Raw genomic sequence first — 12,255 nt, 5'->3', positions numbered from 1 at the left:
ACTTATCCCTTGCTTGTATTAGAGCATTTATAAATAACCTGGGTTTCCACCTATCCTTTTACAAGGACACAACTTCGGACACAGCAGCAGATCAAAGCGAGGAATTGCAAACCACAGATCGAGTAACTGAGCCGAAGCTCGATATTATTTTCTACATGGTATCTCTAGATTTGAAAAAGAAAAAAAAAGAACATCACACAGTCGAATATTTACCATTCAACGCGGTCATCGCTCACCAACCGCACGTCGAACCTCTCCTCGCCTCGCCACACCTTGCCGCTGTCGTTCTGCCTGGCAACCGCAGCGCGCAGATCACCAACCATCTCGAGCGGACCGCTCGCGTACACGGTCGTCGAGCCGACCGCGACGCCGCCGACGAACCCATCCACGACGGCGTCCATTTTCGGCCGGCGCACCTGCGGATTCTCGACGTGCGCGGGCCTGTGCACCGCCACGTTGGCGTCCTCGTCGACCTCCTCGCCCGACGAGACGGAGTTGGTCGAGGAGCCCGACACGCCCGTCACCTTGTTCCTGGCCGCGCCCTCTTCCTTGCCGTCCGCGGCGCCCGCGGCCCTCGTCTTCGCGTCGCGCGTCACGTAAACGTCGACGTGCAGGTTGTGCGTCTCGCTGGCGGCGCGCAGCTCGGCCAGCTCGGGCGCCACCCACTCCATGTCGCGCGCGTGCCGGATCACCCAGACGAGCTCGACCCTGCGGCCCGGCACGGGCGTCCGGCGCACAATCTCCAGCAGCGGCGGCAGCACAAACGTCACCCCCGTGCCGCCCGCCACGCAGAGGACGTTGGCGTCCGTCCGCAGGCTGTGCATGATGGATTGGCCGTACGGGCCCGTCAGGATCACCGAGACGGTCGGCGCCGCGGTTGTGTTGTCGTTTTGGCCTCTCCTGCTGCTGCTGCTGCTGCTGCTACTGCTGCTGCTGCTGCTGCTCGCTGCCGTCTTCTCGGCGGTGGCGGCGGAGGACTCGGCTCCGGCACCAGCGGCGGCAAGCTTCTGGGCGGCCAGCAGCGCCAGCTTCTTGGTCTCGCCGGCCTTGGCGCGCATCACGTACGAGTGCCTGGATCCGGTCTTGCCGCCGGCGGCGCCGGGCATGGCGGGCGGGGCGAGCGGGGTCATGGGGTGGCTCTGCCAGATGCTGAGCTCCGGGAAGGTGAGGAAGAAGTGCTGGCCGATGTCCCAGGCCTGGTGCGGGTGGTCAAAGTCGAGGCGGACGACGTCGCCGCTCTCGGCGTCCTCGAACAGCTGCACCGAGGCCTTGGCCGACCCGAAGCCGAGCGTGCCGTCCTCGAGGTAGTTGTAGTGCAGCAGGCCGGTGCGCACCAGCCTCGCGGCCCGGTCGACGAACCAGAGCAGGATGCCGGGGATCAGGAAGCACATGAGCCCCTTCCAGTGGGCGATGGCGCCGCCGATGTAGACCATGGCCAGGACGTAGTGGGCCTTGCGGAAGAACTCGTAGCCAAAGGCCCGGATCGCCCACTTGGTGGTCAGAAGGATCAGGGCCGTGAACAGCGCCATGGCCACCAGCCCCCAGATCATGTACGTCTCCGTGACCAGCTGGAGGCTGACTTTGGGCTGCGGCTGGTAGAGGCGGATTTCGATAATGCACCAACCGATGGTGTGCAGGGCGGACTGGGCAAACATGATGTAGCCGAGCCAGCGGTGCATGAACATGAAGGATTGGTAGGGCACGCCGGTCAAGATGGAGAGGATCGACTCGCGGCTCGCCAGCATGACGGACATGGGCGTGAGCGCGTATGCGAAAACACCGACGCGGTTGGACCAGGGACCGAGGCTGGATCGGAAGTTGTAAACGCCCGGCGTGTCCTTGACGGGCGTGATCCAAGAGGCGTAGTAGATGCCGGCGAAGCTGAAGATGATGAGATAGATGACGACAATGGCCAGGATGGCCAGCTGCAGGCGGGTGACGTGCCCGAACAACCACCTCATCGACTCCGGCAGGAGCCAGCGCCTCGACCACGAGGCCAACGAGTTGCGCAGCCTCGTTACGGCAGATTTTGCGGGTGCCCTGCCGTCCTCGGCCCTCGAAGAAGAAGAAGACGTGACGTCGGTCGGGGCCGGAGCCGACGGAAACACCTTGCGCATAAAGGCCCAGACCAGCAGGATGCCGAGGATCAGGGCCCACATGATGCCGGTGTACAGCATGCTGTTGGAGTGGCTTGCGTAGACGAGGTCGAGGTACTCACAGCTGCCCTTGTCGTTGGTGCAGGGCACGACGCGGTCTGCGTAGCCCCAATAGTAGATCACACTGGTGGCATTGCTGAAATCCTGAATGTGTCGCGCCGACAGCGCCGACGACTTTTGAAAAGTCATGGTTTGCTGTGTGTGTATGTGTGTGTGTGTGTGTGTGTATGTGAGAGATAGAGAGAGGAGGTAGATGAGATGACAAGCAAAGAAAAGATCAAATCCTTTCAGGGCGAGTAACGCGCGTCAGGGACGACGTTATCGGACGGCCTGTGGCCGGTCCCCTCTTATATGACAACCTGCACGAGGTCGATGCGCGGCGCACGCACGTGGCGAATTGGGTAGTATGCCTTGCTTCCGATCGGGTCGGGGTTGCAACACCGATGACTGCCGCTCCTCCCAAGACGGAGAGATGGTGTGATTGATATAATGGTCTTTTTGGATAAATTATAAATTGATCAAGTTGTCTTGGGAGATGTCTTGTCCAATAAGCTTTGCTTCCGTTAACCAGTTTGGAACGTCAGAAAAAAAAAGAGAAACCGACACCTCGAATGCAATTCAACACTTGGTCGTCTTTTCTTTTTTGGCTTCCTACAAAGGTCCTCGAGTCGGATGTGGCCTTTTTCTTGTCTTTAAAGTTGCACGTTTCTTGCCTTTCACGTCGGTTGCGCCGTAGCAGGAATCAGGGGCGCCGAGAACTTGGGACCAATTGCTGACATGGAAAATCTGCGCGCGAATGAGCAGTATAGCGGATACACTTTGGTTTACCAAGAGCTTGGGACTTGGGACATGCATTTAAGATAAGAGGAACTGATATTGTACTTTTCCCAACCATTAAAGTCGGATTTTTGTTCCCACAGGGAAATAAAAAAAAAAACGTCCAGAATTATCCGAATTGCCTCCCATTTTCTCTCGGCAAGACGCTAAAAGCGTGAGATCGATCCACAGTTGACACGTTGAGCACATATGAGCACGTTTTTATTCTCCATTTTTTTTTATATTGATATTTTTTTTTAGGGATGGTGGTGGTGAGCGGGGCGGAGAATCTGCAACGTGGTACCCGAGATCCCAAGGGTTTGGGCGGGGATCATGTTTGTTTAGCGGCTTAGCCTACCCGTGCGAGTATAGCTCCGACGGTTTGCGGCTGGTGTGTGACGATGATCTCGGCCCGCCGTTGGCGCAGAAATCCTTATGGGGTGAAGAGCTGAGTGTCCCGGCCGGGCCTGTCCTAGTCTAGTTTTATTCCGACTGAAGGTGACAAGAACTTGTAGGCTTAGAGGTCACAACATGTTCACCATCAAAATTGTCGCGGTTATGGTTGGAAGAACCGTGTCATGTACGAAGCTCAAGGTTTTTCGCGGGAAATTGTTTACTTATTTGTTTCCAATATGTACCCAGTAATCTTGCCACCCGGCAACCAACTACCTACAAACCTAATCCTTCATCTGCTACTCTTCTTCAGTAGCTCTAGGCCTAAGAATACACTAGACACGATACTTTGTCCCTTATCTTAGCTCAATTGCCACGATGCCTCCCCGTGCAACCCACAATGTGAGCGAATTTGAGGTCAGACAAGCCATCTGGGGCGAGCTATAAGGCTTGGCAACAACACCCTTCACTGTATAGTTGCTGATAAACTTGCTCAATTTTCTTGGTGTGATTGCATGCCACGAACGGTCCCACCGACAACCCCCGGAACCCCCTCATAATGGAGCAGAAATGGAGCAACCCCAGCCGCGCCGCTGGGATGATGGACTAATGCGAATGTTTTGTTTGGTCAAACTGCGCAAAGTTAATTATTGAAAAGCCTTTAGGGCCAGGAATATTCGCTGCTACCTTTGCGGTTCGGTTTCCATCTGGCACTGAGAATTGTTGTCTGTTTCGTCATTGTATCTGGCGACAACCCCGGAATTTGAACAGTTGGGGAGACACAAAGAAGCAGACCAGATTTGTCGATTTTCATCACTGATTTTTTTTAATCAAAAAGGCCGACAAAATTTTCAAAATTGCTTGCCTGTCAACTACTACCCGACGGACCAAATCCAGCCAGGGTTTCTGCGCCCAGTTGGAAGATTTCACTTCATCTGTTCCAGCACACCAACAAATCCATCCCCAGAACAACCAGTACAAGCAGTCAAAATGTCGCACCATAGCAGCAGCAGCGGGGGTGACATGTCGACATGCAAGATCACGGCAAGTTTATGGCCACCGTATACCGCGTAGAAAAAGAAAAAAAAAAAAAAAACCAACCTCATCCCAAGAAACCCCTCAACTAACCCTGCGGCTCTATTGCCCCCGCCCTGCAGATGATGTTCAACACGCACACCATCGACGCCTGCTTCCTCACGCCGGAGTGGCACATCACCAACAACGGCATGTTCGCCGCGACGTGCATCGGCGTGATGCTGCTGGTGGTGCTGCTCGAGTTCACGCGGCGGCTGGGCAAGGAGTACGACGAGTTCCTGGCGCGGCAGTTTGCGCGCCAAGCGGCCGCCGTCGGCTCCGCGCGCCAGACGGCCCGCGACCGGGACCCCGAGGCCCGCACCGCCCCGAACCCCTGCCAGCCGCCGCCGCCGCCCATCCCGAGCGAGTACGTGACGTTCCGCGCCACCGCGCCGCAGCAGCTGGTCCGCGCCGTGCTGCACGCCCTCACCTTTGGCCTCGCCTACATCGTCATGCTCATCGCCATGTACTACAACGTCATCCTGCTCGTCATGATCGTGCTCGGCGCCGGCGTCGGCAAGTTCTTTTGCGACTGGATGACCAGGACCCTGCTCGTCGACGGCGTCCCCGGCGTCGAGACCAGTGCGCCTGGCGCCGCAAAGGAGGGGGCGAGCGCAAAGGGCGTTGAGGAGCCGAGTGTTTGCTGCGGCTGATGCTGGGTGTTTTTTTTTTTTTTCTTTTGGCGTGTTTGTACATTTTTTCTTCTTTTTGTCTGCGGCCGCAATGCTTTTGGTGTTTGGGGTAGTAAAATAAATAATACCTTATTCCTTACCTTTCCCCGATTCCTTCTTGTTGATCTCTCCCCCCGCCCGACCAATCTAGCCACGAGACAAGATCCACTTCTGCGCAGACAGCGCCAAGTCGAGCAAAGCCGGAGCGCCGGTCTCCGCGCTGTCGCAACCCGGGTGGGACGGCGGAATCTTTTCATCTAATGCAAAGTGATCAAGACGGAGGAGGACGGCCCGCCAGAGGAGCTTCGACAATGACATTTTGCGATGGTAGTTTGGCAGAGAACTTGGCTTCCTGGGTCGATTTGCCGGAAACTGTATATCGGGCGAAAACAGCACAGGCGCATCGGCCTTTTACCAACCATTGACAATACAGGGTAAGCGGGCGTCACGCAAAGAAAGGGAATGAAAGAAAGCGATCAAGTTTTGATACCTAGCCGGCAAAGGAACAACATCCAGCCTGGAACTTTCCCGATCAAAAACCTCCCCCCCAAACTCACATTCGCGCGCCCCAAGACAATATTCGATCCCCATCATGTTACGCCTCCTGACCAAAATCATAACTGTTCCCAAACCCGCGCCGCAAATACTCACCCAGCACCTCGTCCCTGCCCACCCAATCCACCGGCACATCCAGCTCCCCGGCGACGTTCTCAATCTCAGTCTTCACATCCTCTCCGAGCCTCAGCCTCATTGGGTTGCGATACCACGGCGCAAAGTGAATAAACGCCAGCATGACCCTGACCTCGTCCTCACTCAGGTTGGGCATGCCCGCGTGCCAGAGCCTCAGGTCCCTAACCACGACGCTGCCCTTCTTGACGACGGGCTGGCACGGGCCCCGCTCCGCCCGGCGCGCGTCTAGGAGATGCTGCTTTATGCGGCCGCTGGCGCGCTCGCCGTGGGCGCCCTCCTGCGCCGAGAGGTCCGAGAGATGGTGCGTGCCGAGCCACAGCTCGGTCGAGCCGTTGCGCGGCGTCATGGTCACGAGCGGCACGTTGACGACCAGCGCAAAGGGGTGTCGCGGGTGGTCGAAATCCGCGTCCGAGTGCACGGGCTGGCGCTGCGGGGAGGCGTCGGGTGACGATGGGGGCATGGCGGAGTTGGCCGAGCAAAAAGTCCATTTGGGGCGGGGGCCAAGGATGGATGAGGTGATTTGCGTGGCAATCTTGTCTGTTTTCTGTGTTAGTACCCTCTATATGTCTACCTTCGACCTGCTGCGTCGTCCTGAGTTGCAGATTCAATGATAAGGCTAGTGCCATCGACGTACTTGTAAAGATGCTGGGGAAAAAATACTCGGCCACTGGCGGCGGGTCCTGTTGCAGGTTGCCCTGGTTGTAGTTGAAGGGCCCATCCTCGCCGAGAGACTGCAGGTAGCGGGCATCGGGGACCATCTTGGCGTTGAGGGCGTCAAGGTCCGGATGCGGTACGGCGTCCTCGACCACCACGAGGCCGTCGGCGTGCAGATGACGGACGGCCAGTTCGAGGTTGCGTGCTGAGAGCGTGTTGTTTTTGATCTCGGCTGCCGATGGCTTGATCACGGCGGGCCCGTTACTCGGTTTCTGGGAGAGTGTTGCCATGGTGCGGCGACAGCTGGTTTGGGTGAGGGCGAAGGGGCATTGGCGGAGCAGAAGCCGCACAGCTCTGACTTGGCGTGGGAATGCCATGACAGGTGTCTTTTTGTCGTAGAATTTTATAAGGTATCTGACTGACATTGAGCAAGTCCATCCTTATTGTCGTTTCGGTGCAATTTAAATAGTTTTGTCGACAGGTGTGAGGCATCGCGTGGTGACCTCATGTCCAAACCCGAGCTCGGCTTTGAGCATGGAGGAAGCGGGAGCGGGGATACCGCATTAGGAAAAGCCAAATCAGAGCTCGGAAATCCTTGACTCGCATACCACTGAATTGGAGCGGGTCCGACCAAGTCAAGCTGCAAGAATCTGCATCACACATCATTCTATTGTCCAATTGCCTCTCCCCATGCAATCTGCAAGTCCGCCACGAGCCGCTGTACAGGCCATCCGATGGTTCGTTTGCAGGCTATGAGCCGACGGACAAGCTCATGTTGCGCAGCTTCGGAGCGGATAAATGGCCCACCTTGGAGTGGGCGCGTTAGCCATGATCGTGGTGACAAGTATAGACATACAAAAGTAAACCAGCCGAGACTTACAAAACGCGATAGGACCAAAACAATTCACCATTACAGGAGGCGAGTTGGAAGTAAATACGATCCCGCAGATCTCAAGAGCACACCTTTCTAGAATCTCGTCCTTTGTGCCGCTCTGACCAAGACCTTGAAAACCATCCAGAAGCAAAGCAAGGTCTGAAATATGTTGCGTCGTAGGTGCGTGGGCGCAGAGGATGGCAATACAGAGAAGCCGATAGTGGGATTTCGATGCTGTAGCCCCCAGCAATGAATCATCAGCATTCTCGACTTTGGTGCTTGGGGAAGAAAAGAAAAAGGCCCTACCATGACAATCCTGCAACATCCAAACAGAGGGCAAAGCAAGTCCCAGACCGCGTTCTTCACGTGCAAAAGGCGCGAAACGGTCGGGAAGAGCCGAGCACCAGTCACGGAGTAACGCAACCAAAAAGTCCCAGGAATCGGATGACACTGTCTCGCGCCCAAAACACTCATTAATAATTCTTCCCAGAATGAGCGTCACGGCATTCAAGTAGCCGTGGTCACCGTCAACATCGTCACCACGCCAGACAAACAGCTCGACCTGCTCCAGTCCCACCTTGAGCGGGCATCTTTGAAACAGACTGAAAGTAATGTCTTCCCTCAAATAGTTCCAGAACCCCGCGCCGCGCAGCCCTCCACGCCCGCTGAGGTCATCTTCCCGGAGCAGCGGAGTACGAGAGACGGCAAGCGAGTACGCGCCCCGGAGATGCCGGTTCGGATCGACCTCCTCGCTCAGGATCTCGTACGAGCGCAGGAGACAGATGGAAGCGAGCGTGATTCCGTCGCGATCGCCATCGTCAGAGGCCGAACTGTCGTCCTTCAGCCGGACCAACAACAGCCGGACGCAGTGGCCATGGTAGTACTCGGCAGCGGTCCGGGCCGACGGTGCCGTCGTCTGGCTGATCTGAATCGCGGCCAGGGCGATGACGGCAGCGAATGGGAGCGGGTCGGTGAGGGCCAGCTCGGTTAGGCAGGTAGCAAAGTGCCGAGACCCATCACTAAGATCATACCAAGGGGCGATGGAGGAGATATAGTGGTGGAAGTAGCGGGCTATTGCGGGGTTGACGAGGGCCTGGCGAGGGTGTGGCGGCAATGGAAAGATTTGCTCTGTGTTGGTTGGCTGCTCAAGGACTGAGATAGACGGAGGCGCGGCAGTGCGGTCACAATAGCGACTTGCTTTGGAGCAGCGCTGGCAGATGGGGAGCGATTCATCACCTGGGGATGATACATGTGAGATAAAAATCTCCAGGCAGTTGACAGAGGGCTACAACAGCAACAACAGACACACATTTGATCTTGCGGACACGGCAGGTGTTGCTGCAGCGCTCATCAGTATTTCGTTTGATATCAATTATGACGTCAAGTTACCGCACCATGCTGCTTGGTTGAAGATGCGAGGCATCTAGCTGAAGCCGAAGAGTGCTGCTGTTCGACTACGGGACTGCGAATGTGCGCCAAGTGGGCAGATCCATCACCGAGAGGCCGGTTTAGCAGAATCCTGTTCGGGCGGATCGCGGGCGTTGGTGGCCGTGGGCCTTCCGTTGGATACTATTTTGTGACTCCCGGTTTGTGCCGATGTCGGCTGTTCTCTCCAAGCAATGGACGGCATAGAGTTGGAAAAGAAATGGAAGCCCGCTAAGCCAAATTGGCACAGCTTCTCTCCAATTTCCCACACCCCTATTTTACGTAAGTTTTCGCTAGCGGGACTGTTGGAACTCTAGGAGCCCCCACCACAACCCAAAATCAACCAATCATTTCCCTTTTATATACTGAGGCAGAGATGAAACGGCGTAGTCCAGTAATTTTGCCAAAGGTGCCCGCCGCAGCAAGTAATTTGGAACCCTGAGACCAGGCACTCCTTCCCCGGCACTAGTTAGGTCCAGGCCCCTCCAGCCATTATGCTTTCCGCCCTTGATTGCGGCGGCAGTCGTGTCGTGTCCGCCACCCCGTGCTCTGTCCGTCGCTAAGCAGGTGCGATGCTGGGTTTACCTTTTTGCCCCCTTTCCCTTTCCATATGATGACACTCATTCGTCGTCGATGCCAACGCAAACAAAACACCCCCTCAAACCATCCAACCCACAACCGCAACAGCTGCACCACGGCAATCTACAGCCCTACCTCGGCCACGATCGCGTTTTCTCTTGCACCCGCCGCCGTTGCCCTGATGGACTCCAGCAGCAAAGGGCTTCTGGCGCCAGAAGCACATGCACACGACGACGATGACATGTCCGAGACGGAGGCCTGCATCGATCGGAGAAATCGGCACCCGATTCCCGCCGTGGCACCTTCATCCTTGCCCGTGTACATGACCATTCACCGGTAGGTAATTGCTTGTCTCGACTTCAGGGACCCGGTTTTTTTTTCCCCTTCGACGGCTGTCTTTCACCGAATCTAGAACAGGCCAGGGCTGATTGATTCGTTTTTTTTGGCTTCGGCTATCTCGTGACCCCAAGCTAGAGTGAGGAGATTAGTAGCCGCCGCTGTTGGTATGTAATATTAAATAAAAAAACCTACAAGATCTTGAACCGATTAGTTCTAGTCATCTTTGGTTGTCATGTAGATCCTGTTGCTAATATCATCGCAGATGAACCATATTCGCTTGAACAACTCAAAGACCATAGGGTAAACAAGGAGATTGTCCGCCCCCTTGTCGATCGTCTTTACACTCCAAGCGACATCTCTGTAGGCATGTCTGACCCTTCCTTTGCTACGTCATGGCCCTGCTTCCACCAGCACCTGCTTTTGTTAGTCACCTACTTTTGTTAGTCGCTAACAAAACCCATAGTGTATTGCCTGCTCGCCAACCGTGTCCAGTTCCTTCGTGAACAATCCAGCACAGTTCACCAGACTGTCACCATAGCTCGTGCCACCCTCTGCGAGCTTGCTGCCACCCTTATCCTCCGCCGTCTACATGAGGAGCACACCAGCGAGGATGGCTTGCTACTCCTCTCACATGTCCTTGTTGAGGGCTTCGATCCTTTCCAGGGGGCTCCAGACTCCATCCAGCTCGACACGGCTGCTCGTCAGTGGCGACTGCAGGAGCGCGAGGGTCATGAACGGAAGCTAACCGCTTTGGAACTGGCCATCATCTCGGAAAGCAAGAATTTCATCAGCTCACCTGCCTGCCAGCGTGTTGTTAATGCCGTGTACGAGGGCCAGGTCATATATACGCCGCTGTCAGTCATGGACATCCTGCCAGATCACTACCGTCACCACCCAATCTCGCTATACGACCCGCGGAAGGCTCCAATATTGAATCACTACCGCCTCATTGTCCCGCGCTGGCGCAACGCCGTCGAGATGTGCCAATTTCTGATATTACTGGGTCTATATGTCCTCACCATGGTGTATCGCAACGACGAGGGTACTGAGCTTTTTGAGCTCATGTTCAGCATCTACACGGCCGGCTGGGTACTATCCGAGTTGGCCGCCATTGCTGAGCACGGCTGGGAGGTTCATTCACAATCGCTTTGGTCTTTCCTGGATCTTACCTTCATCTTCATCTACGGAGCCTATGTCATCGCCCGCATCTTTGACATAGTCGCAGGTCGCTTTCCTCTTGGCCAGGGCCTGCATATCCTCTGCATCGCCGCGCCTGTGCTTCTGACAAGATTGGCCTTTACGCTACTGCCAAACAATATCGTCTTCATCAGCGTGCGCGCCGCCATGAGCGACTTTATGATGCTCACCTTCCTGGCCACGTGGTGTTTCGTCGGCTTCTTGTTGGCGTTGCAGTGGCTTATCGACAGCGATGACAACTCCAACACTACGATTCTCACGCCGCGCTGGTCTACCATCGCCAAGTGGATGCTGTGGATCTGGTTTGGTCTAGATGGAACCGGCTTCGATGAGGCCGGCAACTTCCATTCGCTGTTTGGACCTGCACTCATGGTCGCGTTTGCTTTTCTGGGCAACACGCTATTCCTGACTCTTACCATTGCGGTTCTGACCAACACGTTCTCGCGAATCATCGCCGACGCGGCCGGGGAAGTTGCCTTTCGCCGGACCGTCTTAACATTTGAAGGTGTCAAAAGCGACGCCATCTTTGCCTACCCGCCACCAACGAACATCCTCGCGCTGGTATTGCTCCTGCCGCTCAAGCTGCTTGTGTCCCCGGCCACGTTTCACACGGTCAACGTCTCCCTCGTCCGCACCCTCAACGCGCCCGTATTGCTACTCATCAGCTTGTACGAGCGCCGGCGGTCCTGGAGCGGAGGAATGCTCGGCCGCCGCCGCCGTGGCAAGAATCCGTTCCTAAACTGGCATTTTACAGGCTTTTCACCCTACGATAACGTCCAGGCTGTGTTCAAAACGTCGGTGCCCGACGAGATGGGCGACGCGATTGAGAAGCTGGATCCATTGGAAAAGGCCCCTCGGACGCCGGTCGAGCCGGTTGTTGCAGATGTTGATACGAGGTTCCGCCGATAACCCCTGTGCTGTGGTGGGAGAGCAGACGGGCGGGGGTGGGATAGTTGTATTGCACGTGCGAATGGGCTCATTTGGGCGCCGCGAATCGTTACGGGATGCAAATGGAGCAGCAGGCATTAGGTGGTTCAGTGATTGATATAGTATTTTTTTTTTTTTTTTTTTTTTGGGTGGGATTTTACAAGATTAGATCAACAACATAATTTGGGTTTGAGTTTGAATTTGTGGTGTTTTCTGGATGCAGATTTACATATATGTAACCACATAAGCTTGTTTACTTGTTTACACGAGTTTTGTGCATCCGACTTCGCCGCGTTTGCTCCGGAGCTTCCGGTGTCCGCGGATGATCAGGGAGGGGAATACGCGATACGCAGTGAGAGGTAGTGATCATGACTTGACTGACTAGACCTTGCCAACTTGCGTCACCTCGGCTGTTATGGTTAACGGTTTGGTAGGGAGGCCCAATCAATAGCTCGTATTT

At 55.6% G+C, this 12,255-nt stretch overlaps 4 protein-coding genes across 4 annotated transcripts; 2 read left to right on the top strand and 2 right to left on the bottom strand.

Annotated features, from left to right (window-relative positions):
* Positions 1 to 209: 209 nt before the first annotated feature.
* PpBr36_03830 (uncharacterized protein) lies at positions 210 to 2,345 on the bottom strand (the record flags this gene model as incomplete). The annotated part of the gene is made up of 1 exon (XM_029890999.1): positions 210 to 2,345. The coding sequence occupies one exon, from the start codon at positions 2,343 to 2,345 to the stop codon at positions 210 to 212; it is 2,136 nt and encodes a 711-aa protein (XP_029753306.1).
* Positions 2,346 to 4,522: 2,177 nt separating this feature from the next.
* On the top strand, positions 4,523 to 5,092 carry PpBr36_03829 (uncharacterized protein; the record flags this gene model as incomplete). Its single annotated transcript, XM_029890998.1, has 1 exon — positions 4,523 to 5,092. One exon carries the CDS (start codon positions 4,523 to 4,525, stop codon positions 5,090 to 5,092), a length of 570 nt encoding a protein of 189 aa, XP_029753557.1.
* A 613-nt stretch (positions 5,093 to 5,705) lies between these two features.
* On the bottom strand, positions 5,706 to 8,751 carry PpBr36_03828 (uncharacterized protein; the record flags this gene model as incomplete). The annotated part of the gene is made up of 4 exons (XM_029890997.1): positions 5,706 to 6,337; positions 6,435 to 6,757; positions 7,778 to 8,480; positions 8,718 to 8,751. 4 exons carry the CDS (start codon positions 8,749 to 8,751, stop codon positions 5,706 to 5,708), a joined length of 1,692 nt encoding a protein of 563 aa, XP_029753470.1.
* A 612-nt stretch (positions 8,752 to 9,363) lies between these two features.
* On the top strand, positions 9,364 to 11,777 carry PpBr36_03827 (uncharacterized protein; the record flags this gene model as incomplete). Its single annotated transcript, XM_029890996.1, has 3 exons — positions 9,364 to 9,668; positions 9,807 to 9,835; positions 10,135 to 11,777. The coding sequence occupies 3 exons, from the start codon at positions 9,364 to 9,366 to the stop codon at positions 11,775 to 11,777; spliced, it is 1,977 nt and encodes a 658-aa protein (XP_029753178.1).
* Positions 11,778 to 12,255: the final 478 nt, after the last annotated feature.

The sequence above is a fragment of the Pyricularia pennisetigena genome, chromosome 3 (assembly GCF_004337985.1).
Source record: "Pyricularia pennisetigena strain Br36 chromosome 3, whole genome shotgun sequence".
Classification (NCBI taxonomy): domain Eukaryota; kingdom Fungi; phylum Ascomycota; class Sordariomycetes; order Magnaporthales; family Pyriculariaceae; genus Pyricularia; species Pyricularia pennisetigena.
The sequence above is the reverse complement of the archived record's forward strand: the minus strand, read 5'-3'. Positions and strand labels throughout refer to the sequence as shown.